At 41.2% G+C, this 26,546-nt stretch overlaps 1 protein-coding gene across 1 annotated transcript in view; it reads left to right on the top strand.

The window, feature by feature from the left end:
* LOC108294373 (coagulation factor VIII-like) overlaps positions 1-26,546 on the top strand; it is an 87,869-nt gene that overhangs the window by 17,799 nt on the left and 43,524 nt on the right. The window contains exons 2-3 of the mRNA XM_017516234.2: positions 20,628-20,749; positions 22,974-23,096. Of these exons, the coding sequence (XP_017371723.1) occupies positions 20,628-20,749; positions 22,974-23,096 (245 nt within the window). The remainder of the gene's footprint in view (positions 1-20,627; positions 20,750-22,973; positions 23,097-26,546) is intronic.

Raw genomic sequence — 26,546 nt, 5'->3', positions numbered from 1 at the left:
TAGTAGAGACGGGGTTTCACCATGTTGACCAGGATGGTCTCGATCTCTTGACCTCGTGATCCACCCGCCTCGGCCTCCCAAAGTGCTGGGATTACAGGCTTGAGCCACCGTGCCCGGCCTTCTTCTGCTATCTTTGTCCCAGAAGGATACCTGCCAAGTGTCAGTCTGATCTCTCCTTTATGAGGTGGCTCTTTGGATATACAGGGGTCAGGGAGCTGCTTGAAGAGACGGTCTGTTCTTTATAGGAGCTCAAATGCTGAGTTGTGAGCTCCGTTGTTCATTCAGAGCTGCTGGGCAGGTACGTTTAGGTCTGCTGCAGCACAACTCATAAACCGCTTTTTGTTCCCAGGTGCTCTGTCCCAGGGAGTTAGGGCTTTATTTATGAGTTTCTGTTGTGCTGCTGCCTTTTTTTTTTCAGGGCTGCCCTGCCCAGCAAGGAGGCAGCCTGGTCACAGTCTGCCTGCAGAGGCTTTGCTGAGCTGCTGTGGGCTCCGCCCAGCTGCCCTGTGAACTTCCCTGCAGTCTTGTTTATATGGGTGTAGTTAGAACTGCCTCGGCAATGGTGGCCCACCTCTGTATTGGTGAACTCTCTCTGTAATGGTAGGTTGCCTTGGCAACGGCAGGTAGCCTCAGCAATGGCAGGTTGCCTTGGCAACAGCAGGTAGCCTCAGCAATGACGGGTTGCCTTGGCAATGGCAGGCTGCCTCTGCATTGGCTGACTACCTCTGTAGTGTTGGAGTGCCTCGGTAATGGCGGACGCCCCTCCCCCACTGATTTGGACCGTCCTGGGTTCAGCTGTGCTTGCTGTGAAACTCTCAATCCAGAGAGTTTCTGATTGCTGTTCTTTTGTGGGGGTGGGACCAGCCGAGCCTGATCACCTGGCTCCCTGCCTCAGAGCCTTTCCTTTTTTTAAGTTGGTGTTCCAGTCACCTGTTGAAGAGACGCCGGGATCTCTGTGTTTTCCCATGCGGTGACTCACTGCGCTGGCTTAAACAGCAGCACTGAGATTCGTGGCGCTTTTTTTGCCTTAGAATCTACTGTCCTGGTTCCCTGTTCAGTCCTCTTTTAAACAGATGAATGGGCGACTTCCCGTGGCTCCAATCGCCAGCCAAAAGGGCACCCAGACCAGTGTATTTTGTACGGAGAACCGCTGCACTGGGGTACTGACAGCAGCTGTGCAAGGCAAAGCAGCGGCGCAGGCCGACACAGCCTCGTTGGCCGAAACAGCCGCGCTGGTGACCCGTGGTGCTCCTCTGCCTGGGAATTTCCTAGTCTATTGGCAATAAAAATGCGGCATCCACTCACCCTCTGCGCTTTCACTGGGAGCTGCAATCTTGAGCTGTTCCTAAATGGCCATCTTGGATCCACCCCCAATCTTGATCTCTTGACCTTGTGAGCCACCGTGCCCGGCCCAAAAATTTGTTCTAATTAGCCAAGTGTGGTAGCATATGCCTGTGTTCCCAGCTACTTGGAAGGCTGAAGCAGGAGGATCACTTGAGCCCAAGAGTTCAAGGCTGCAATAAACTATGGATCATGCTACTACACTCCAGCCTGAGCAACAAAGCAAGGCTCTGTCTCAAAAAAAGAAAAGAAATTCCATCTGAGTTGTTTAATTTAATAGTATAAAATTCAGAATATTTCCTTACCATTTTTTAACTTCTTAGAGGTATGATTTACATACTATAAAATTCACCTATTTTCAGTGTGGAGATTTTTTTCTTTCTTAAATCTCCACTTTTTAATTGACATATAATTCACATATCATAAAATTCACCATTTTAAAGTCTACAATTCAATGATTTTTAGTAAATCCATAAAGTGTGAAACTATCATCTTTATTTAATTCCAGAATATTTCCATCACTTCAGAAAGAAACCCTGTAATCATTAAACAGTCACTTCCAATTTTCTTCCTTTCCCCAGCCTCTGGCAACCATTAACCTACTTTCTGTCACTGTGGTTTTGCCTATTATGGGTATTTAATGTTAATGAAAGGATATCGTATGTGGCCTTTTATGTCTAGCGTCTTTCACTTAACATGTTTTCAAGATTCTTCCATTTTGGGAGAATGATAGAGGAGTTAAGAAAAGAAAGATATTGTAAGAATGAAACTATTTTCATTTTTTAATTAAAAAACTCTTCCATTTTTTAGTTGTATCAGTGTTTAACCTCTATTTATAACTGAATAATACTCCATTGTATGGATAGACCACATTTTGTTTATCCATTCATCTGTTGATGGACTTTTGGATTGTTTCCCCTTTTGGCTATTATGAATAATGTTGCTATGAACATTCATGTACAAGTCTTTATGTACATATGCTTTTATTTCTCTCAGGAATATACTTAGGAATAGAATTGCTAGGTCACATGGTAATTCTATGTTTAACTTTTAGAGGAACTGCCAAACTTTTTCAAAGGAGCTGCGCCATTTTATATTTTCACTAGCAATGTATGAGTGTTCCAATTTTTCTACATTCTCATCAACACTTGTTACTGTCTGTCTTTTTAATTATAGCCATCCTAGTGTGGGTGAAATGATATCTCATTGTAGTTTGGATTTGCATTTCACTGATGACTAATGTTATTGAGAGTCTTTCCATGTGCTTATTGATCATTTGTATATCTCCTTTGGAGATGTCTATTTAAATCCTTCACTTATTTTTTAATTGGATTTTTTTTTAGTACTGAGTTGTAAAATTTCTTTATATATTCTTAATATTATACCCTTATCAGAGCTATGACATGCAAATATTTTTTCCCATTCTGTGGGTAGTATTTTCACTTTCCTGATGGTATCCTGTGACGCGCAAAGTTTTTCATTTTGATAAAGTCCAATATTTATTTATTTTACCCCTTTGGTTGCTTGTACTTTTGATGTCATATCTAAGAAATCAATGTAAAATCGAAGATCACAAGGATTTACACCTATATTTTTTTCTGAGGCTTTTATAGTTTTAGTTCTTACGTTGAGGTCATTGATCCACTTGGAGTTAATTTTGGCACATGGTGTGAGGAGGGGATCCAAGTTCATTCTATAGTCTATATAGCCTGCAGATGAGCGATGTTAGTGACTTTGAAGTAGAGGCCCAGATTGTCAGTAGCCTGGTATCTAACTAAACAATTAACCATTTATTCTTTAAAGTTAGCCTTTTTAACAATTAATTTTGAGACAATTTTACTTAATACACTGTGTATATTTCAATGTCCATCTAGCATGCAGCCTGAGGCACAGAGAATAATAGTTTGAGTATAAAATTGAATTGAGTGGAATACATCATTAATTTATTATCTAGCTTTCCATTGTTGTATAGTCAGTCACATGTATTTACCAGAAAAAAGTTGATCAAATTTTTATTTTGATGAAACGCTTTTATACTTTAGATTATTTTGATACTGATTAACAGGATAAGCTGACTCTAGACACATCCTGACAGCCTCTGCCAAGGTTTGAAATAAACAGCTGGGAAAATTCAGTTTTATATTATCTGTTCCTGCAGCTGCTCAGTTTCTTCTAACCATGGGTCAGGGAATATAATAGGTTTTCCGATTAGTTTTAGATAAAATGTGAAAGAACAGTTCATGTCAAGGACAATGGTTGCCAAATATATTTGGCAGGATTTATATATTAAATCCCAAGAGAAATACACAAACAAAACCCCTCAAAAGTTAGGAAGGAGGAAACCCTAGGAACCCTGGAACATTTTGTCACTTACTATGCAGATTAGCCTGAAAGAGACAGGCAAATAAATCACTTGTTTTGCCACAGTGGAAAATATTCACTCAAATGAAAAAGGTCCCAGGCTGGGAAGCTGAATATTTTCCTGCAATAGGTTCATCTCAGAACTCAACCACACACTTGGAGGGTGTTAATGCTTTTAGGAACGTCTAGTAATTCCCTTTGAATAGAGTCCTGTCCTGAATCACATACTGCTTGACCTCAGGCCTAGGTCTTTTTGTTTCTGTGTCTCGCAATCTTGTTTCTCTATTCTGTGTTATCACTCAGAGAGAGAAAAAGTGTTTCTGTGTGCTCTTGATCCTGTTCCCTCACTGATCTTCCAACCTCTTGCTCTAACATATCTTATATGTGTCTTATGTCTTCATTTTAGCCAGAAACTATTTATTTATTTATTATTTTGAGACAGTCTCACTCTATCCCCCAGGCTGGCTGGAGTGCAGTGGCCGAATCTCAGCTCACTGCAACCTCTGCCTCCCAGGTTCAAGTGATTCTCCTGCCTCAGCCTCCTGAGTAGCCAGGCTAATTTTTGTATTTTTAGTAGGCAAAGTTTCCTCATGTTGGCCAGGCAGGTGTCGAACTCCTGACCTCAAGTGATCCTCCCAGCTCGGCCTTCCAAAGTGCTGGGATTACAGGTGTGAGCCATCGCGCCCGGCCTTTACACAGGAACATTTAAAGTGAAAGCACTGTGATAACTTATGTTGAAATACCTTAAGAACCAGTGGAAACTGCAGAGAGGGGGTAGGATAAACAAGGTAGAACCAAGGATATGATATGGCAAAAGGAGAAAGGTAGTAAACTAGGGATGAGTTGGTGAATGTGGAAGGGCATAAATCTCAGAGTGGCCAGGAGATGAGACCAATGGACTGAAGGGAGGGGTGCATTAAATAATGTTAAATGACTAAAAACTACATAGGCTTATGCCAACAGTAGTGCCATGGATATGTTTAGAGGTAGATGACATTAGAGTATGTTTAAATATGAATTAATGTTACAGGCTTTGTTCCCTAGACGTAGACTCTGAGATGAAGATTAACATGAAGGAATTTTATTTGGAGTGTTCTTGGGATCAACACATGAGGAATCAGGGATAGGCAGAGGGAGAAGCATGCTGGTGGGCAGGCTCCTGAACAGCCTCAGCGGACCCTACAGGGAACTGTGGAGCTGGAATGAACCTTCCAGTTTGGACCAACATGCCCAGGCCTCTGTGTGCATGCACTGAACACTCACAAAGTGCTGTCCATCCTGGGACAGGGCAGAGTTGGCTCTGGGAAGAGGCGTGGTCTGCCCAGAGAGGGGGTGGGACCTGTCCTGGAAACGGGCGGGGTCTGCCCTTATAGAGGGGAGGAGTCTGTCATGGGAAGGTGCCTGCTCCCCACCACTACCCGCCGCAGACATTCCTCTGAGGCAGTACCCACCGACACCTCCGCGGAGGTGAAGGCCGCCCTCCCACATCCAACTAAACTGTTCTTACTGAAGTCATCTTGTTGGTAAATAGTGAACTAAATCTTCATCCTGTTTCTCAAATCAGACCACAGGCTCTGTGAGTAGGAAAACCAACCATTACATCCCCAGGGCCTGTGACAGTGCCAGGCCAGGAACAGGAACACACATATTTGTGAAATGAACTCAATTCCAAATCATTTGGTTAGTTTATAACAAACTCCCACTGTGCCACGTGGCTCATTGGGCGTAGTGGTAGTCAGAGTTTCTTTTGCTGCCAGTCTGTGATTCCTAAACCTCATGTAATCTTTTTACTGGGGACACAGAATCATCTTTGAATTCATGCACATGCAGCACCTTGGAGGCTGGCCCTCCGTCCTCACAGAGACCTGCCTCCAAGCTGGAGTTTTACCTGTTCCTGGTTGGTTGTAGACCCACTCACTCATTTGTTTTGCTGTACAGTGATTCAGGTCTACATGGTGTTACATGGAATCCCATATCATTGTGATACCCTGTCCTTTCTAGGATGGAAGGAGTCTAGTGTGTCTGGCCACTGAGAGGCTGGTTTGTCTCTGTGATGGACAATACCATATTGCAGCAGGCCCCAACCTTTTTGGCACCAGGGACCAGTTTCGTGGAAGACAATCTTTCCACAGACTGTAGGGTGGGGGGTGGTTTTGGAATTAACCTGTTCACCTCAGATCATCAGGTATTAATTAGATTCTCATAAGGAGCACAAAACGTACATCCCTAGCATACGCAGTTCACAGTAGCATTTGCACTCCTATGATAATCTAATGCAGCAGCTGATCTGACAGTAGGCAGAGCCCAGGCAGTAATGCAAGTGATGGGGAAGCACTATAAATATAGATGAAGCTTTTCTCTCTGCCTGCTGCTCACCTCCTGCTATGCGGCCCCATTCCTAACAGGCCACAGACCAGTACTGGTCAGCAACCCAGGGGTTGGGTCCAATATGGCATATGGGAACTCAGCATTGGTTTTTGTTGCTTTCAGATTGGACTCTGCTGCCAACAGTAATTAGATCAGCCTTAGTTAGTGGGAAGCCATACTTCTGAGTCCATGCATAAATTCTCTCCCTGTCATCATATCCACTTAGCTCATGTCTTGCCCATACTGGGATGCCCTATGCAGAGGCTGGCTGATGTTGATTGCCAGAGTCATTTTTATCTATGTTGTTGGTTTGTGCTTCCTTCATGGTAGATACTTTCCGTTGGCATTAACGTATTATGTGGAGATATTTCTAGTTTGTGTCCATTCACTAATATGTCTTTGTCCCAACTTTTTACTGGAAGAGCTTCCTTATCAGTACGCTGGGCCCTGGTCCTCAGCCAGTACAGAGAGTCATTTGTCAAGGCCTTCAGTTGGCAGCAGTGCCCCCGGACTACGTGCTTTCTTGGGCGTCCCAGAAACCCTGGAATGGAGTGAAATGCAGGGCTACGTGGGAGAGCAGGGAGACGAGAATTAAGTCAGCCCCGCCTTTGCCCAACTCAGTGGGTCTCCTTGAGAGAAGTCTGCAGTTTCAAGGAGCCTTTTCAGCCAGCCTGCTGCGAGATCCCGTGAAAGTCTTCCTCTGTGACTGTAGATTGGCCAGTCTCTCCTTGTGCATCCAACAGTTGTTACTACACTTTATGTGAATCAAGGCAAAATTGCTAGGTTTAAACTGCTGGCCATTTTAGAGATCCCTTCCAGATTTTACTCTCCTTAAGGGGAAACTTCCCTCCTTTCCTCAGTTAATCCTTTCTGCCTTGGCTCTGACATGGTCTGGGGACCACAGAGCCTCCTCCTGAGAGTCGCTGTCTGGTGTGTCTGTCTGTGTCCGTCCCTCTCCTTTCCACCATTCCCTGTGGTTCCTGTTGGCCGTGGCTCCCATAAACGCACGTAGCAGGGTCTGCTTTGTCTGCAACGTGATGCGTTTTTATTTTTCACCAAAACTCGCAGTCCAAACATAACATTTCCGAGCCACGCTCTTTGTCAGAGCTCTAGGGGCACAACCCTGGGGACCTGCTAGAAGGTGCCACCGTAACGTGTGCCTAGATGTGTTTTTCCTCAGTTAGCACAGCGTTCCTGTGGTTCTGGTGGCTGGAGGGTGACTGTGTGCCTCATGAAGGGGGTCCTTACTGCGTCGCATCTACTCTTTTCACGGAAAGCAACTTGTCGAATGTTTTCAGTGTTTCTAAGCGATTTTCTGCCGATCTTGTCTGCAAAGATTGTGTGGCAGCGTTTCCACAAATTTATAGCTGGCAGTGAATTGTCTCAAAGCAAATCAGACAGAATAAGATGTTTCCAACATTGTTCAAATACTGACAACTTATGTGCTTCCTTGGGTGATTTTATAGCTTTTTAAACACAAATAAAAATTATTGTCTGTTTTTTTTTCTCTCTCTTTTTTTTTTCTTGCACACAGAAAGTTTATAGGAGGGGGAATCCTCTGGATCAACACCTGTGGGGGAGTGAAGGAAGCAGGATTGGGTATAAGAAGGTCTGAACAAAGGAGCTCAAGCTAGGATGGCTCTGCAGAGTTGTTCTCTATTGAGGCAAGTTGTCTAGACCTATGTACTCCCACATTTACCAGGAATAAGGCATGAGTTTGGGTGTGGTGACTGACTTCAGCCAAAATGAGTTTCCAGAGGGTAACTCATATTAGAGTTGTCAGCTGTCAGCTTAGGGAATAAGTGCTTTAGTCCTGAAGGGGTGAATCTGGACACCAGCCTCCACTATGGTTCGCCCCTTCTGCTGCTCAGATTCATTTGCTTCCTAAGTTCTGGAATGGTTCCTTCAGGATTCTGATGGGCTCCCTTTCCTGAGGAAACCAAAAGAGAAAGGCCTGAACAGATCCTAACTCCTGCTGCTTTAGCTTGTCTTGACTCTGCTATTGTTACTCATCCTGTTGCCCTTCTACTACCCATTCTAGATCCCTCCCCCACCCTCTCAATTTGTACTGCTGGTCCAAGTGGGTTACCAGATATGGTACCTGGTCATCATGCCCTTTGTAAGCCATGACTGTACTTGTCCATTTATCATGCACATTGAACGAGGGAATAACAAAAGATACCCAAGCAGGTGACCTGGCTGCCAAATATATTCTTATCTGTCTCCATTGTGGAATGTCAGCCCTTCCTCCTGATGATCATCTTTTCCTTACCTCTTGGTCTCTTAATAGTGATCTGAAGTCGTATGATGGCAACCATAGTTTCAAGTTTAATCAGACTCTTCATGTGTCCACTGGTGGACATATTCCCCTTTTAAGAGCCAGGACTTCTAAACTCTCAGAGCACAGGATTGAGATAAGAGGCATAGTTTCCCTAATTGGGTCACTGGGAGTAATGCTTCTACTTCCACCCCTTGTTTCCCAGAACTATATATTTTACTTAGGGACACATGGCACTAAATGATGCTCATTAGTGCCTCAGCTGTGCCTTCAACAAGCTGTCCTACCACTCTATCAGGTAGGTAGCTTCTGGGTAGTGGATTCTATGTTCATGTATCTTCTTGCTTTAAAGTAGGTCTCTTGGTCTGATGCAATGTTATGTACGATCAAATATTCTGTGAGGCCTTGAATGGTGGTGTGTGCTGAGGCTCACCAAGTGACTGAATGGTTTCCTTGAGAAATGGTGACATAGCAGAGCCTTAGCTTTGGTCTTTGTTATTGGCAAGTTGGACATTAACAGCATCGGTAGCTAGATCAGTATTGATGAGTCCATGAGGCCTCCTTTCACATATCCATTTTGCAGAGGCTGGTAAGCATCAAGTGGCTAAGTCATTAAGTCTAATTGGTTGTTTAGTGCTGTTTCTGTGGCCGATATTCTTTTCATTTATTCATTCTGTAACGCATGTCCTTTGTAGATTCAATTTCCTTCTCTCTGAACAATTTCTTTGGATATTTCTTTTTCTTTTCTTCTGTTTTTTGAGATGGAGTCTTGCTCTGTCACCCAGGCTGGAATGCAGTGGCGTGATCTCAGCTCACTGTAACCTCCACCTCCCAGATTCAAGGAATTCTCTGCCTCAGCCTCCCGAGTAGCTGGGGTTACAGGTGGCCACCACCATGCCTGGCTATTTTTTTAATATTTAGTAGAGATGGTTTCACCATCTTGGCCAGGCTGGTCTGGAACTCCTGACCTCATGATCCACCCGCCTCAGCCTCCCAAAGGGCTAGGCTTACAGGCGTGAGCCACCATGCACAGCTGGATATTTCTTGAAAGGCAGGTCTACTGGCAATAAATTCCTTTAATTTTTGTTGTCTGAGAAAGTTTTTATTTCTCCTTCATTTTTGAATGATACTTTCACAGAGTCAAGAATTTTAGGTTGCTTGTCTTTTTTCTTTCTCTCAACGCTTTAAATATGTCACCACACTCTCTTCTTGTTTGCATGGCTTCTGAGGCAAAGTTGGATATAATTTTTATCTTTGCTTGCCTATAGATAAGCTGTTTTTCTCCATCTGGTTTCTTACAACATTTTTTATCTTTGATTTTCTGGAGTTTGAATATAATATGCCTAATTGTAGGGTTTGTTTGTTTGTTTGCATTTCTCTTCTTTGGTAGTCTCTGAGCTTCCTGAATCTGTGGTATGGTGTCTGGTGTCTAACATTAATTTGGAGGAAATTCTCAGTCATTGCTTTAAAAATTTGCTTCTGTTCCTTTCTGTATTCTTCTTCTGGTATTTACATTTTGTGTATGTTACAGCTTTTGTAGTTGTTCCACAGTTCTTGGACATTCTGGGCCCATACGTAGCCTCTGCCATGGGGTGGGTTTTTTTTCTTTTCAGTCTTTTTTTTCCTCTTTGCTTTTCAGTTTTGGAAGTTTCTATTGTTATATCCTCAAGCTCAGAGATTCTTTCCTCAGCCATGTCTTGTCTACAAATGAGCCCATCAAAGACATTCTTCATCTCTGTTACAGTGTTTTTGATGTCTAGCATTTCTTTTTTATTCTTTCTTAGAATTTCCATCTCTCTCCTTACAATATAAATCTGTCATTGCATGTTGTCTGCTCTTTACATTAAATCCCTTAGCATATTAATATAGTTTTAAAAATTCCTAGTCTGATAAATTATGACATTCCTCCCATATTTGACTCTGGTTCTAATGCTTGCTTGTTCAGTCCCTTCAAACTGTGCTTTTTGCCCTTTAGTGTGCCTTGTAATTTCTTATTAAAAGGTGAACATGATGTACTGGCTAAGGAACTGCAGTAAATAGGCCTGTAGTGATGCAGTGGTATTGTAGTGGGATGGAAAGCATTCTATAGTCCTATGATTAGATTTCAGTCTTTGGGTGAGCCTGTGCCCCTGGACTGTGCCCTTCACCAGTGCTTCTCTGATTCTCCCCACCACCACCCCATAGGTTGTGCAAGATAGCTAGAAGGGGCTGGAATTGGATATCTCCTTTTCCCTAAGTAGGTTAGGCTCTAATGTAAGAACAGAACATTATGGCATATTTCAAATGGTTACCTCTCCTTTCCTCCTGCCATAAACACAGGGCACAGGACATTTTACTTCAATATTATCATGAGGACCTGGTAGAGCCCCTAGAGGTAAAAATCACAACAGCATGGGAACCCACCTGTTACTGGGTCTCCTGTTTTGTTTTGTTTTTTTAGATAGAATCTCACTCTGTCACCTGGGCTGGAGTGCAGTGGTGTGATCTCAGCTCACTACAACCTCTGCCTGCCAGACTCAAGTGATTCTCCTGTCCCAGTCTCCCAAATAGCTGGGATTACAAGCACATGCCACCACTCCCAGCTAATTTTTGTATTTTTGGTGGAGACAGGGTATCACCACATTGGCCAGGCTGGTCTCGAACTCCTGACCTCAAGTGATCCACCCGCATCCCAAATGTACTGGGATTACAGGCGTGAGCTACCATGCCTGCCCCCGCCCCACCCCCTACACTGTGGTTTAGACTCTCAGACTTGTCCACACTGAACTTGCAGCAATTTGCCTATTACAGTTCAGGTTTTCCTACCCTGACACTGGTTCTCATGGAAGTTTCTGCGCCTAAGTTTTGGCTTCAGTAAGTTGTGATTCTCTGTATTCACCTGTCTGTCTTTCCAATTTGGGGGCAGCAGATTGACCTGTAACCTCATTTCTCTGACTTATCTAAAGAAGAGTTGTTGATTTTTCAGTTTATTCAGCTTTTTACGTGTTAGAATGGAGTAGCAACTTCTAAGTTCCTTACATTGCAGACTGGAAACCAGAAATCTGATTGTCTACTTTTTAAGTTATGTTGCCTTTTTAAAAATTAAAAATTACTCACACCAATCCTTCTCAATCTTTTCCAAAAAATGTAAGAGGGAACATCTCTCAACTCATTCTATGAGATCAGCATTACCCTGATCCCAAAGCTAGACAGAGATATTATGAGAAGAAAAAACTGACCAGGTATGGTGGCTCATGCCTGTAATCCCAGCACTTTGGGAGGCCAAGGTGGGCGGATCATGAGGTCAAGAATTTGAGACCAGCCTGGCCAACATGGTGAAACCCTGCCTCTACTAAAAATACAAATGTTAGCCAGGCTTGGTGGTGTATGCCTGTAATTCCAGCTACTTGGGAGGCTGAAGCAGGAGAATCACTTGAACCTGGGAAGTGGAGGTTATAATGAGCCAAGATCTTGCCATTGCACTCCAGCCTGGGCAACAGAGTGAGACTGTGTCTTAAAAAAAGAAAGAAAAAAAAAGCAAACAAACTACAGACCAATATCTCTTGTGATGCAAAAAGCCTCAACAAAATACTAGCGAACCAAGTCCAGGAGCATGACTATGTGGGATTTATGCCTGGAATGCAAGGATGTTTTAATATACAAAAAATCAGTCAATGTAATACACCACATTAACAGAATGAAGGACAAAATGTGATTATCCCAACTTATGCAGAAAAATCTTTAAAAACTCAATACCCTTTCATGATGATAACATTCAACAAACTAGGAATAAAAGGAAACTATCTCAACATAATACAAGCCATATATGAAAACCCCACAGTGAACATCACACTCAATGGTGGAAAACCTGAAAGCTTTTCCTCTAAGGTCAGTAAAAAGACAAGGATGCCCACTTTCACCACTTCTACTCAACATAGTGCTGGAAGTCCTAGCCAGAGCAATTAGATAAGAAAAAGAAATAAAATACATCCAAATCAGAAAGGAAGAAGTAAAATTATCTCTGTTCACAGATGATATAATCTTTTATGTAGAAAACTCTAACAATCACACACACACACACAACACACACACACACACATACACACACACACACACCCCTGTTAGAACTAATCAACCAATTCAACAGAGTAGCAGGATACAAAGCCAACACACAAAAAAAATTGTGGCTGGGTATGGTGGCTCACACCTGTAATTTCAGCACTTTAGGAGGCTGAGGCAGGAAGTTTGTTTGAGGCCAAGAGTTGGAGATAAACCTGGGCAACATAGCAAGACCCTGTCTCAAAAAATTTCAAAAAAAATTTAGTGAGATGTTGTGGTGCACGCCTGCAATCCCAGTTACTTGGGAGGCTGAGGTGGGATGATCACCTGAGCCAAGGAGTTCAAGCCTGCAGTGAAGCTACGGTTGTGTTACTGCACTCTAGTGAAAGGCAGTGAGCTATGATTGTGCCACTGTACTCCAGTGACAGACCATGACCCTGTTTCTAAAAAAAGTAAATAAAATTTTAAAAATCAGTTGCATTTATATGCACTAAAAATAAACAATTCAAAAGGAAATTAAGGCAATAACTCCATCTACAATAGCATAGAAAATAATAAAATACTTAGGAATCAACTTAACCAAGGAGGTGAAAGACTTGTGCAGTGAAAACAACAAAACATTCCCGAAGGAAATTAAAGGAAACATACATGAATTGAAAGACATCCTATGTTAATGGATTGGAAGACAATATTGTTAAGGTGTCAACAGTGTTAAGATGTCAACTTACAGATTTCATGCAATCTTTATCAAAATTCCTATGACATTTCTTGCAGAAATAGAAAAACTCATTCAAAAATTCATATGGAATCTCAATGGACACTGAATAGCCAAAACAATTCTAAAAAGAACCAAGCTAAAGGATGTTGGGATTCACTTGGGGTGACTGGCAAAATATTAAGGGAAATATAGGGAAGTTATAGATTATAGTCTCAAACCTTTTGAAAGGCCAAAAGGTTTCAATAAAATAGAATAGGAAAAAATTTTTGCAATCTACCCATCTGACAAAGGACTAATATCCAGAATCTATGGATAACTTAAACAAATTTACGAGAAAAAAACAAACAACCCATCAAAAACTGTGCAAAAGATGTGAACAGACACTTTTCAAAAGAAGACATGTATGCAGCCAACAAACACATGAAAAAATGCTCAACATCACTGGTCATTAGAGAAATGAAAATCAAAACCACATTGAGATACCACCTCACGCCAGTTAGAATGGCAATTCCTCAAGTATCTAGAAATAGAAATACCATTTGACCCACCAATCCTATTACTGGGGATTTATAATCCCAAAGGACTATAAATCATTCTATTATAAAGACACATGCACACATATCTTCATTGTGACACTGTTTACAATAGCAAAGACCTGGAACCAACCCAAATGCCCATCAATGATAGACTGGATAAAGAAAATGTGGCATATATACACCATGAAACATTATGCAGCCATAAAAAGGATGAGTTCATGTCCTTTGCAGGGACATGGATGAAGCTGGAAACCATCATTCTCAACAAACAAACACAGGAACAGAAAACCAAACACCGCATGTTCTCACTAATAAGTGGGTGTTGAACAGTGAGAACACATGGTCACAGGGAGGGGAACATCACACACCGGGGCCTGTTGGGGGGTGGGAGAGTTAGGGAAGGGATAGCAGTGGGTGAGGGGATTGGGGAGGGATAACATTAGGAGAAATACGTAATGTAGGTGACGGGGGATGGATGCAGCAAACCACCATGGCAGGTGTATATCTATGTAACAATCCTGCACAATCTGCACATGTGTCCCAGAACTTAAAGTATGATAAAAATTAAAAATTAAAAAAAACTGGCTGAAGGCAGCCAGTTCTTATATTAAAGCATTAAGTCATAGGGTAAGTTAAAATAATAAAGCTTTCCCAGTTTAGTCTGTTTACCCCACATTCTTTTATCTCTGTTTACTTACGTAAACTTTGTGCTGTATAGCCCTCTCGGGGGAGGTTAAAGGGGAATTACCCATTAATAGTATTTATTCTGGGCTCTGTAACCAAGACCTTTTATCATTCGTAAAACCACTCTTTTAACCATGTTAATTATCCACAAGGGTGTTAACTTAAAACCTCTGTTATTAAATCTATACTGAATAAATGTAAAGACAAACAGGGAGTCGTGGTCAGTTAGCTGCGATTGCACTCTAAAAGCAGTTAACAACCATCCCTGGCCCACTCAAATTCACTGTATTCTGGTGCATGTGAGTGCATTTCATTCATTCATTGCTAAGTCAAGGTCTGCAGAACAGACCTCCACAGGTGGTAATCAGCGTCTCAGGTGGTGACCCCAACGTGATTGAGGTCTCAGGTGGTAACCCCAACGTAATACTCATCACAGCTGGCACCCAAACAGGGACACCAACATAACCAACACCACAGCAGATGCTCCCATGTGAGGAGACCCAAGGTGTAAGAAAATCAACGCCCCAGCTGGTGCCCCCGTGTGAGGAAACCCAACTGAAACATCATCACAGCAGGCGGCCAAATGTGGAGCAAACCCATGTGATCATTGCTGCAAAGAAGGAAAGTGGTGGACCCCCCAGAAACCAGAAGGAAAAAACTGCTCAGTCAGGTCAAGAAGTCAGTAAGTCATTGGTACCCACTGGGGATTGTCAGATTCAGAGAGGGATTGTTTCAGGCTAGGGATTCATCAAGGGACTGCAGTTATCAGTGCAACAAAGGCAGTATCCAATGCAAACTGCTGTTTCCCAAAGCCCTTGGTTCCTGGCAAAGAGCATGCTAAACGTAAAGCTCTGGGAACAAGTGGGGAGAAATCATGCACAAAGGCAACCAACGAATAGGAAAAAGAACAAGGAAAATGCTACAGCTATAGGTCCTTGTCTTAAGCAAGCAGCATTACAGAAGGAAATCTTAGCCTGCCCAGTAATTAGTAATCAGCAAGGCAATCAGGTGTATGTTCATAAAAAACTTTTTAAAAAGGAATTAGAGGCTCTGGCAGAGAAGCTCTGCCCAGGCCGGCAGCTGCAGCCCAGGTGGGAGGAGGGAGCAGGGCACATAAAACGTGGCACAAGCAAAAAGCAGCTAAAAACCTCCCTAGCCCACTCAAATTCACTGTACTCTGGTGTGTGTACGTACATTTCATTCATCCATTGCCAAGTCAGGGTCTGCAAAACAAACCTCCGCAAGTAGTAATCAACATCTCAGGTGGTACCCCCAATGTAATCAAGGTCTCAGGTGGTAACCCAACATAATACTCGTCATAGCTGGTGCCCAAACAGGGACTCCAACATAACCAATGTCACAGCCGGTGACCCTGTGTCAGGAAACCCAAGGTGTAAAAAACTCAGTGCTCCAAAAGGACTCATATTTCTTGATTTGAAAACTTACTACAAACTAAAGTAATCAAAACAGTGTGGTACTGGCATAAAGACAGCCTATACATTAAGATACCATCTCACACCAGTTAGAATGGCAATCACTAAAAAATCTGGAGACAACAGATGATGGAGAGGATGTGGAGAAATAGGAACACTCTTTCACTGTTGGTGGGAGTGTAATTAGTTCAAGCATTGTGGAAGACAGTGTGGCGATTCCTCAAGGATCTAAAAATAGAAATTCCATTTGAGCCAGCAATCCCATTACTGGGCATATACCCAAAGGATTATAAATCGTCCTACTATAAGGACACGTGCACACGAATGTTCATTGCAGCACTGTTTACAATAGCAAAGACCTGGAACCAAGCCAAATGCCCATCGATGATAGACTGGACAGGGAAAATGTGGCACATATACACCATGGAATATTATGCAGCCATCAAAAACGATGAGTTTGTGTCCTGTGTAGGGACATGGATGAACCTGGAAACCATCATTCTCAGCAAACTGACACAAGAGCAGAAAATCAAACACTGCATGTTCTCACTCATAGGCGGGTGTTGAACAATGAGAACACATGGACACAGGGAGGGGAGCATCACACACTGGGGTCTGTCGGGGGGAAATAGGGGAGGGACTGCGGGGGTGGGGAGTTGGGGAGAGATAGCATGGGGAGAAATGCCAGATATAGGTGAAGGGGAGGAAGGTAGCACATCACACTGCCATGTGTGTACCTATGCAACAATCTTGCATGTTCTTCACATGTACCCCAAAACCTAAAATGCAATCGGTAAATAAATTTTTTGAAAAGACAGCCTATAGACCAATTGAGTAGAATAAGGAGTCCAGAAATAAGCCCTTTCGTATATGGCCAGATGATTTTCTACAAGGGTGGCAAGAACATTCAATAGGAAAGCAATAGTCTTCAACAAACAGTGCTGGAAAAACTGGTTATCCACATGAAAAAGAATTAAGTTGAAGCCTTATCTAACGCCATATAAGAATTTACTCAAAATGGATCCATTACCTAAACGTAAGGCCTAAAATTATAAAACTCTCAGGAGAAAACTTAGGACAAAACTTTGTAACATTGGATTTGACAATGATTGTTTGGATATGGCACCAAAGGCACAGGCAATGAAAGAAAAGGACAAATTGGACTTCATGAAAATTTTAAAAATTTGTTCATCAAAAGAGACCATCAGCAGTTAAAAGACAACCCACAGAATGGGAGAAAATATTTGCAAATCATATATCAGATAAGGGATTACTATCCAGAATATATGGAGAACTCCTAAAACTCAACAATAAGAAAGCAGACAAACTGATTCAAAAATGGGTGAAGGATTTGAGTAGGCATTCCTCCAGAGAAGATCTACAAATGGCCAATAAACGCTCAATATCACTAATCATTAGAGAAATATAAATCAAAACTACAAAGAGATACCACCTCACACCCATTAGGATGGCTACTGTCAAAACTAAAACAGAAAAAAATGAGTGTTGGTGAGTATGTGGAGAAACTGGAACCCTTGTGCACTGTTGGGAATGTAAAAATGGTACAGCTGCTGTGGAAAACAATAGGGCAGTTCCTCAAAAAATCAGACAGAATTACCATGTGATCAAGCAACTCAGCTTCTGGTTATATACACAAAAGAACTGAAATGAGGTCTTAAAGAGAACATCAATTGTATTAGGGTTCTCCAATGAAACAGATCCAAGAGTGTATACACACACACAAACACACACGTATATATGTATATCCCAATGGTAAAAAGTACAGGGTCTGAGTCAGAGGACAGAATCAAGAATGCTGATGTCCAAGGGCAGGAGAAGATAGACGCCCCAGTTCAAACAGGAAGAGTGAATTTGCTCTTCCTCTGTCTTTTTATTCTATTCAGGCCCTCAATGGAATGGATAATACCCACACACATTGGAGAGAGTGATCTTCTTTACTCAGTCTACAAATTCAAATGCTATTCTTTTCTGGAAACATCATCACAGACATACCCAGAAATACCATGTATCTTGACATCTCTTAGCCCAGTCAAGTTGACATGTAATGTTAACCATGATATCCATGTTTATAAGCAGCATTATTCATGATAGCTAAAATGTGGAAGTACTGCAAGTGTCTATCAACAGATGAATGGATAATCAAATTGTGGTATATACACACAAAGCATTAAGAAAGAAGGAAATTTTGATACATGCTACAACATGGATGAAACTTGAGTATATTATGCTAAGTGAAATAAGCCAGTCACAAAAAAACAAATGCTGTGTGATTCCACTTATATTGGGTACTTAGTCAAAATCATACAGAAAGTAGAATGGTGGATGCCAGAGACTGGGGGAAGTGGGAGTTATTGTTTAATGTTTATACAGTTTCAGTTTGCAACATAAAATTAAATATGTAGGTGGATGGGAGCACATTACACATTTCTTTTTTTGTTTTTTGAGATGGGATCTCACTCTGTTGTCCAGGCTGGGGTGCAGTTTTTGTGATCATAGCTCACTGCAGCCTCAACTGCCTGGGCTCAAGTGATCCTCCCCTCCCCAGGCACCAAAGTATCTAAGACCACAGGTGCACACCACCACACCTGGCTAATGATTATTTTATTATTGTTATTATTATTTGTAGAGGCCAGGTATTGCTATGTTGCCTAGGCTTGTGTTGAACTCCTGGGCTCAAGTGATCCTCCTGCCCTGGCTTCCCAAAGTGCTGGGGTTACAGATGTGTGCCACCAGACCTGGCCAGAATTCATTTAATACTACTTAACTGTACACTTAAACATGGTTAGGCTGGACATGGTGCCTCACACCTATAATCCAAGCACCTGGGGAGGCCAAAGAGAGTGGCCTCCTTAGTAACATGGTGAAACCCCATCTCTACAAAAAAATTAGCTGGGCGTGGCAGCATGCACCTGTAGTCCCAGCTCCTCTGGTGGCTGAGGTGGGAGGATCATTTGAACCCGGGAGGTGTATGTCGCCACTGCACTCCTGCCTGGACGACAGAGTGAGACCCTGTCTCAAAAAAAAAAAAAAAAAAAAAAAAAAAAAAAAAAAAAAAAAAAAAAGGTTAAGATAGTGAATGTTGTCTGTATTTTACTGCAATTTTAAAAATTGGAAAAAAATCCACATGGGTCACCAATTTACCAATTTAGCCATTTTCACCATTTTCAGATTGCATTTTCCTTCTCTATCTCAGCACTCCCACTAAAGGAAAGGCAAAATTTCTCACAAGAATAAATGATTCTCCAGTGTGGCTACTCCTGAAAGGAACAATGAGACTTTTGTTATTTCACCACAAGGCTGAGAAAGAAATAAACAAGTGATAAACGCCCAGACCCCTTCTTATTCTTTTCACATCCTGGTAATCTGAGGCATGGTATGGCTTTTACTCAAAGCATATGAATACTTAAAATCAGAAGCTGCCTCTCCTTTCCCTCACTTTATCATTATTGTTGTCATGTATGACAAGGGAGGGAGTGTCTCACTGGATGATATTTGGGGTTCTTTCTTCAGTAGTCCCACATACTGAGCATTTACTTGTGCTGTTCTTCATCTTTCACATCTACCACTTTTCGAAAGCCCCTGAGAGTCAGTAAGACATGAGATTCAAACAACTGCTTCACATCTAAGTATATGTCTTCAAAAATGTCTCGTTTTCCATATTTATGTCTGATGTGTTTTTTTGTGGCACAGTGGCATGTACTATATAGTTCATAAGTGAATCAATGTACATCTGTGGAGGGTGAATGCTCAGTTTTAGATCTACACATGAAAGCTTTTTTCCAGGGCAAGAGCCTTGCTTTCTCCACCTAAGCCTTAATTACCCAAATGGTCATGTGTTGTGCCTTTGGCTTGTTGAAATGATACCAATTGGTAAAATCTGATGGGAGATAAAAGTTAAATATCCAGGAGCCTAAAAGTCAGGAAGAGAGGCTCTCTATGGCATAGAGAAAGCTGCAGAACTGCTCCATGGTGTGCAAAACTCATCAGCACATAAAACTACTGAGTAAAGATACTCACCTTCAACCACTTTGTAATTTCTACCTATTTACTTGGGGCCAATGTTCCTTATTCACCAAGATTCACATTGGTCCTTTTGACTGGTCCTCAGCCTGAGGAGGCCCCCAGGCATGCTAAACTGTCAGGCAGGGAAAGAGGAAAAGTTGGGAACCAGCCTTGGCTTAAAAGGGTTTTGAAAATGGAGGCAAATAATAACATTTTGGAAACATTTATATAAATATATAATTTCTGATTATAGAAAGGCTATAGGAGGCTCAGGAGAACCACTTAGAAGACTGGAAATGGTACCTATGGAACTTTGAAGACACTGACTACTGGTTCATAAATAAATGAGTAACTGGCAGTATCTGACTGCAGACAAGAATGAGCATTAATGTAGGATGATTCTGAACTACAGCTCCTGGCACTAGTAGGTTTCAATATACATAGTCTGCTGAAAGATAATTTTCTCTGTGATATTCCTGGTATCCCTAAGGAGGGTAGTATAATTTTAGGTACATGCTGACAAAATTTGAATACAAGGTTCTTAGGTGAAAGTTACAGTCCGTTTTAGACATGAAATTGAAGCATCCAGTCGCTATTGCTTTGGCAAAGGATTTTTGACTGATGCAGTGTATGGGTACCCATAATTTTATGATTTATCTTATCATATGGCACCTAATGTATTAGCTGACTTGTGAAAACAGTGTTTTGGTTTAATGGATGTTAGGGATTTATGTACAACTTCAAATTTGCCTTGTTAATAGTAGAAAAGAATAGTATGGAAGCATTACTTCCAGCTGCTTTTTGAAGGGTCCACCAAAATGAATGATTTTTTTCCTTTCTTCATGCAGATTTCCTCCTAGAGTGCCAAGATCTTTTCCATTCAACACCTCAGTCAAGTACAAAAAGACTGTGTTTGTAGAATTCACGGATCACCTTTTCAACATCGCTAAGCCAAAGCCACCCTGGATGGGTAATAAAAACAACATTGAATGCTAATTATGAAATAGGGTATCTTATTTTCTATCACAGATTCCCCAATCTTGAGGTTGCAGTTAAAAAGGACAGCTGCCAAAAAGAATGTTTCCCTAACTGACACCTATAGGGAAATATACTGATTGCATTTTCTGTCTTTTTGCTGGGCCGTCTTCCTCTGCTTGGTCTATGCCAACTGCTTACCTCCACTTAGATGTCGAAGAAAGTATGTAATAACATGTTAGGATAGGACATATTCTGTCTTAGAATTGTTTCTGAGAATTATAGGTGGGAAGTACCCCCTTATTCTAAAGAGCGGTATCACTCTATCAATTTAGAACTTGTTCAGGTAGTAGTGCAAAATCGGTTCTGCAACCCTTAGCCCCTGACTCACCTCCAGCCTTATATTAAAAAAGGCTAGGAACTTATGGAAGAGTTTAGGTTTGAGTATTACTTTGGAGAGCCTCTTTGGTGTTTTATGTGCTGCTTACCCCTTGTGGGGAGAGAGGCCTGTCCCTCATGTCAAGCTATAATGAAGGAGGCTTCAGGAGAACTACTTAGAAGACTTGAAAAGGTACCTATGGAACTTTGGAGACACTGACTACTGCCTGGTTTTTATCTGGACAAATTTTCAAGGTCAGAGGCCAAAAGGACTTCTGATGGAATAGCAGGGAGAGTGGGCTATAGTGGGAGCTAACTGCACTGCCATTGTTGGGTATAAGGCCAGGAAAGTCACTGAATGAGGCTTGTCTTACAAAGACTCTACCTGAGAGGTCTTCCTGCCAGAGTTAGGTAACCCCAACAGAAAAAGTGTAGAAGCAGAATCTGAGAGGCGAGATACAAGTGACCAGCATGTAAGATCACGTACATATTGGGAGGCAGATCAGGTACATATTGGGTGTTTCTATATTGGGAGAGAGAGCTCTCCAAAGAACCTATAAGTTCCCTAAGAACAAAAGGCAGAATTTTGGTATGTGTCACAACTAGGGAGTACTAATGCCACATTATCACTGCTCCTTCCAAGAAAGACTTTGTCATTGTGCCTCTTTTTTTTAACCCCCGTTCCCTTTCTACTTGCTCCTCCCTTGGAGCTTTCCCACCTTCCTCTCCTAATCTTCCTCCACAACTCACCTTTCTGCCTCTGGACTCTCCAAAGGCAAGAAAAGAGATATCTCATATAATGTAATTAAAACCAGTGGTCCAAGAAAAATAAGGCTATTTTATGTTTTTAATCCCACTAAATCCAGTTCATTCAATAAACTGTTTATAGGCATTTTATGCTTAGTGTATTCATAAAACAAAGCTCTTAATTTTCCTCTTGATTTTCTGTCATGGCCCGACTAACAACCCATGGTTTGACTCCTCTCTGTTTTTTTCTCTTTCTAGCATCATATCTATGACCAAGTCCTATTGACTGTTCCTCCAAAACAAGTTCCTCATCTTCTTCTTCTACTTCTTGTAAAATCCAAATTCCTGTAGGCTACAAGGTCCTACATATTATGTTTCCTTTGTAACCATATTTTCTGTTACTCCCCTGCTCATTCACTGTGCTTCAGCCACATTTTACTCAACTATACCAGGCTTATTTCTGCCTCCAGACTTTTGCATTTGTTTTATTTGCTTTCAATGCTCTTCCACTAGATCTTTTAAAAATCTTCCTTCATTCTCATTAGTGAGATCGCTACTCAAATGTCACCTCCTCCCAGAGGCCCTTCCTGATCATTACACTGAAAGTATCCTCTACCTCCTGCCTCATCATTTTCTAGCAGACACCCTCTTTTATAATATTTATAACAACTTGAAATGTTCTTATTTATTTCTTTATGTGGTTAATGTTTTAAGAATATGATCTCCATGATCTGCCTTGTTTGCTACTGCAACTCCAGCACATAAGGCAATTCCTAGAATATAGTAGAAACTCTAGCTGAATGAATGAATGAATTGAATGATTGGTTGAATGAATGAATGAATTGAATGATTGGTTGAATGAATGAATGAATTGAATGATTGGTTGAATGAATGAATGAATTGAATGATTGCCAGAAATCTTTCCTCAGAGCAACCATGAGGTTGAGCTGGTGTTGGCAACAAGCAAATACTATTTTTTATCAATAATTACAGAGGCACGCTTCTCACTGTGACTTTGACTCTAACTTTTGTAATAACAGGTTTTCTGGAGTACTATCCCCAAGTGACCTTTGGTGGACATCTCATTCTTACAGGTCTGCTGGGTCCTACCATTCAGGCTGAGGTTTATGACACAGTGGTCATTACACTTAAGAACATGGCTTCTCATCCTGTGAGTCTTCATGCTGTTGGTGTATCCTACTGGAAAGCTTCTGAAGGTGAGTCAAATACCCTCCTATTGTCCTGTCATGCTAGGAATAGAAGAGTGAGATGTGTGTGCTTTGTAATGGTGGCACAGCTGGAGGTAGATCCATTCTCTTAAATACAAACTTACTGAAAAATAATAATAACAACAATAATGACTAACATGTATTGAGTTCAAGGTTGTACAGCTAGTAAGTGGTGGAACCAGGATTCAAACCTAGCCCTATATAACTCCAGAACTTATACTTTGAACCACTGTGCTACAGTGCAAGCATTCATATAAATAATATCGAATTTCATTTATGTAACTGAAAACTTCCATGGAGTCGATCAAATATGGCTGGACTCAAGGATTCAAGGGATACTCTCAGCATTGTGGCCATTTTTCTCCCACCATCTCAGCTGGGCTACCCTTTTTGGTTTCATTCTCAGGCAGGCTTTTCTAATATGATGGCAAAGATAGCCACGGCAGCTCAAGGCTTATCTTGTTCTTACAGATTATGACCCAGGAGTGGGAAGGAAGCCCCTATCCCAGTATTTCTTGATGTTGAGTGGAAGAGTTAGCAAGCAGGAGGAAGCATCAGTCTCACCCAATCCAATGACAATGGTAGAAGGACCAAAGTGAGAGACCTAGTCACTACAGTGGACTCTGTAGCAAGGACATTGTTTTATGAAGCCCAGTAGAGTTGTAGTGTCCCGGAGTTAGTTATTCGAGAGGTTAAAGTTAATTTGCTTGCAGGGCATCTTTATTTGAGACAGACAACTGTATTTTTTTCTACCTGTATGAAAATATCTCTCTGAATTTCCAAATCTCCAAAATTTCTGCTTTACCTGGGTCACGCAGACCTCTTTAATACAAATGAACATAGTCTGGAGATTGATGTGGGCAAACTAGAGTGCAAAACAAATTCCTATAGCTAGTATAGAAGTTGCTAGAGAGCAAACGGAGACATTTGTAGATCTCATTTTCATGTAATTCAAAACCTAGAGCAGTCAATAAAGGATAGAAAGCATAAACTCAGTACAACCACGCTCTGCCTAAGTCTCTGCTCATTTTTAGAAATTGAAAATTCTTTCAACTCTTTTAAGGTCCTAACTGAACATTATGTCTGTTTCTTAACAGTTACTAGAATATAAATATCTTAAGATAGGGACATCCATTTTACTTATTGCTATATCCTTAGCATACAACATATTGACTACCCTATAGTGTATACTCAATACAAGAATGAGGGTGTAGTGGATACCAGTCACTTTTTCTTCCTAAAATTAAACATTCCTCACCTGTGTACCCCCTAGGAATTGGTTTTTTGAATGTACTTCAAATAGAGCCGGCCATTTTCTAATGCCTGTGCCTCCCTAGCAGTTGACATAGGTTTCCCACGTCCTTGGCCACAGTTGATCAGTCCAGAGATAAGTACTTTGCACAAGCTAGGCCAATGAGAGTACTTCCTCTAGCATTTTGAAACTTGTGAGAAAAAGGACCTACTGTTACCAGGTAATCCTATACTTAGGGGATGGAGCCCGAATATATGACAAAATCAAGATTCTACTCTTCATGGATAGGAGTCTTAAGGGGGTGTTGGTCTTGTCCTTTTTATAGTTGCCTAGCTCCTTACAGACATGGTGCATAGCTCAACATTGAGGACATTTTCCAAAGATTGGTGGAGAAAAGAGTGGCCAATACAATTTTATCTTTTTTTTTTCTGCTGACATCAGGGAGAGATAAAAGCTTTAAAATCACAATTATGGGGAGATAATATTTTTAAATCCAGCTCAAGTTAAACTCATCGGAAAAGGTAACAGGATCCCCAAATGGCCACATCTTATCCGATGAGGGGACACCAACCACAGACTCTATACTAGACAGTTCAAGTGGTAGCCACAAGCTACCAGGCATTTGAGGTGTGGTGAGTCCTACCTGAGACATGCTGTAAAATATACACCAGATTTCAAAGGCTAAGTACAAAAAAGACTAAAAATATCTCATTCATTGTTTATAAGTACAAGTTGAAATGCTTATATTTGGATATACTAGGTTAAACGAAATACATTATCAAAATAATTTCACCTGTTTCTTTTTACTTTTCTTGATGTGACTACTAGAAAATTTTAAATTATATATGTGGTTTGCATTATATTTATATCGAACAATACACACCTGTACACTTCCAGTGAAATGTTTAGCATGTGTTGAAGTTGCTGCTCCTGAGTGGTGGCTCATCTCAGATTTGGCCATGTTCTTCTGTCCAAGGAAAACTAGGTCCAACCCATTCCTGGAGAGGAAGAGTCTCAAAGCTTTCTGGGCTGGGTCACTTACCTTGGTTAAATCTGTTCTCCACCTATTCTACCAACAACCAAGTGGATGGACATAGCTGAAATAAAAAATCACACAATCACAGTGAATAGTATCTCACCTCAAGTGGGACTTCAGCTTTGCCTGGCCATTGTACTGCTACACTTCCCCAATCCGTTTACTCTCCCTCTCCCCAAGACATTCTTAGCCTCTCACAGAAACTCCAACATGGGGGCAGCCCCTGCCGCCACCACCACCTGAGTCTTGAGTCTTAGGAAAAAGGATATATTTTTCCTAATGAAATATTTCAAACAAAGATAGATACAGAAATTAATATAGCAAACAAACATGTGCCCATTATCTCACTTTGCGAAATCTTAACATTTTGTCATCTTTGCTTAATTTATTTTATGAAATTAAACATTTTAAATACAGTCTGTACCCCTCCATGGGGCTAGCAGGAAAGGGCTCTCATTGTCAAAGTTCAAAGCAATTGATCATTCAAAAAATAATTATCACATTAAAAATAACCCTTATGTGGCTCCAGGGGTGCAATCAGTTAGCATGTGGTACTTATAAAAAGAACCCTTATATAATAGAGATACGTATTTAAATACTCATAAATGGAATGATATCCTGTCTAGGATTGGCTTCAAATAAATCCAGCTGATGTTACAACCATTAGGGAATTGCTGATGTGGAATTTGACATTTGTATGGTGCCAAAATAGTATCCCAGAGATTTATTTCTGATTGTAAGTGGAAATCTTAACTTTAGAATGGAGGTATCAGGCTAATCCACAGGTCAATTTTAGTGTCACTAAGGGTGAGATGGCCATATATTATCTGCCCCTGATACGACACAATATGAGGGACTCTAGCTAGTTAGCCCAAAAACCTTGTTTAACTTGAATCTAACCAGAACTTAGGTACATTCAATAGCATGGGATATTCTACAGGACTACAAGCCAAATTTCTTTCACCAAATGAGTCACAAACAAGGGACTACTCCATACTAAAAGAGACTACCAGATGCAATGTGCAGTCTCAGGTTGGATTCTGATTTGGACTAACTAGCTAGAAAGGATGCCTTTGAGGCAATTAAGAAAATTTGAATATTGCATTGATATTAGGTGGTATTAAGAATTATTTTTTTTTTTTTTTTTTTT

Source organism: Cebus imitator, unplaced genomic scaffold, assembly GCF_001604975.1.
Source record: "Cebus imitator isolate Cc_AM_T3 unplaced genomic scaffold, Cebus_imitator-1.0 Scaffold576, whole genome shotgun sequence".
Classification (NCBI taxonomy): Eukaryota; Metazoa; Chordata; class Mammalia; order Primates; family Cebidae; genus Cebus; species Cebus imitator.
The sequence above is the reverse complement of the archived record's forward strand: the minus strand, read 5'-3'. Positions and strand labels throughout refer to the sequence as shown.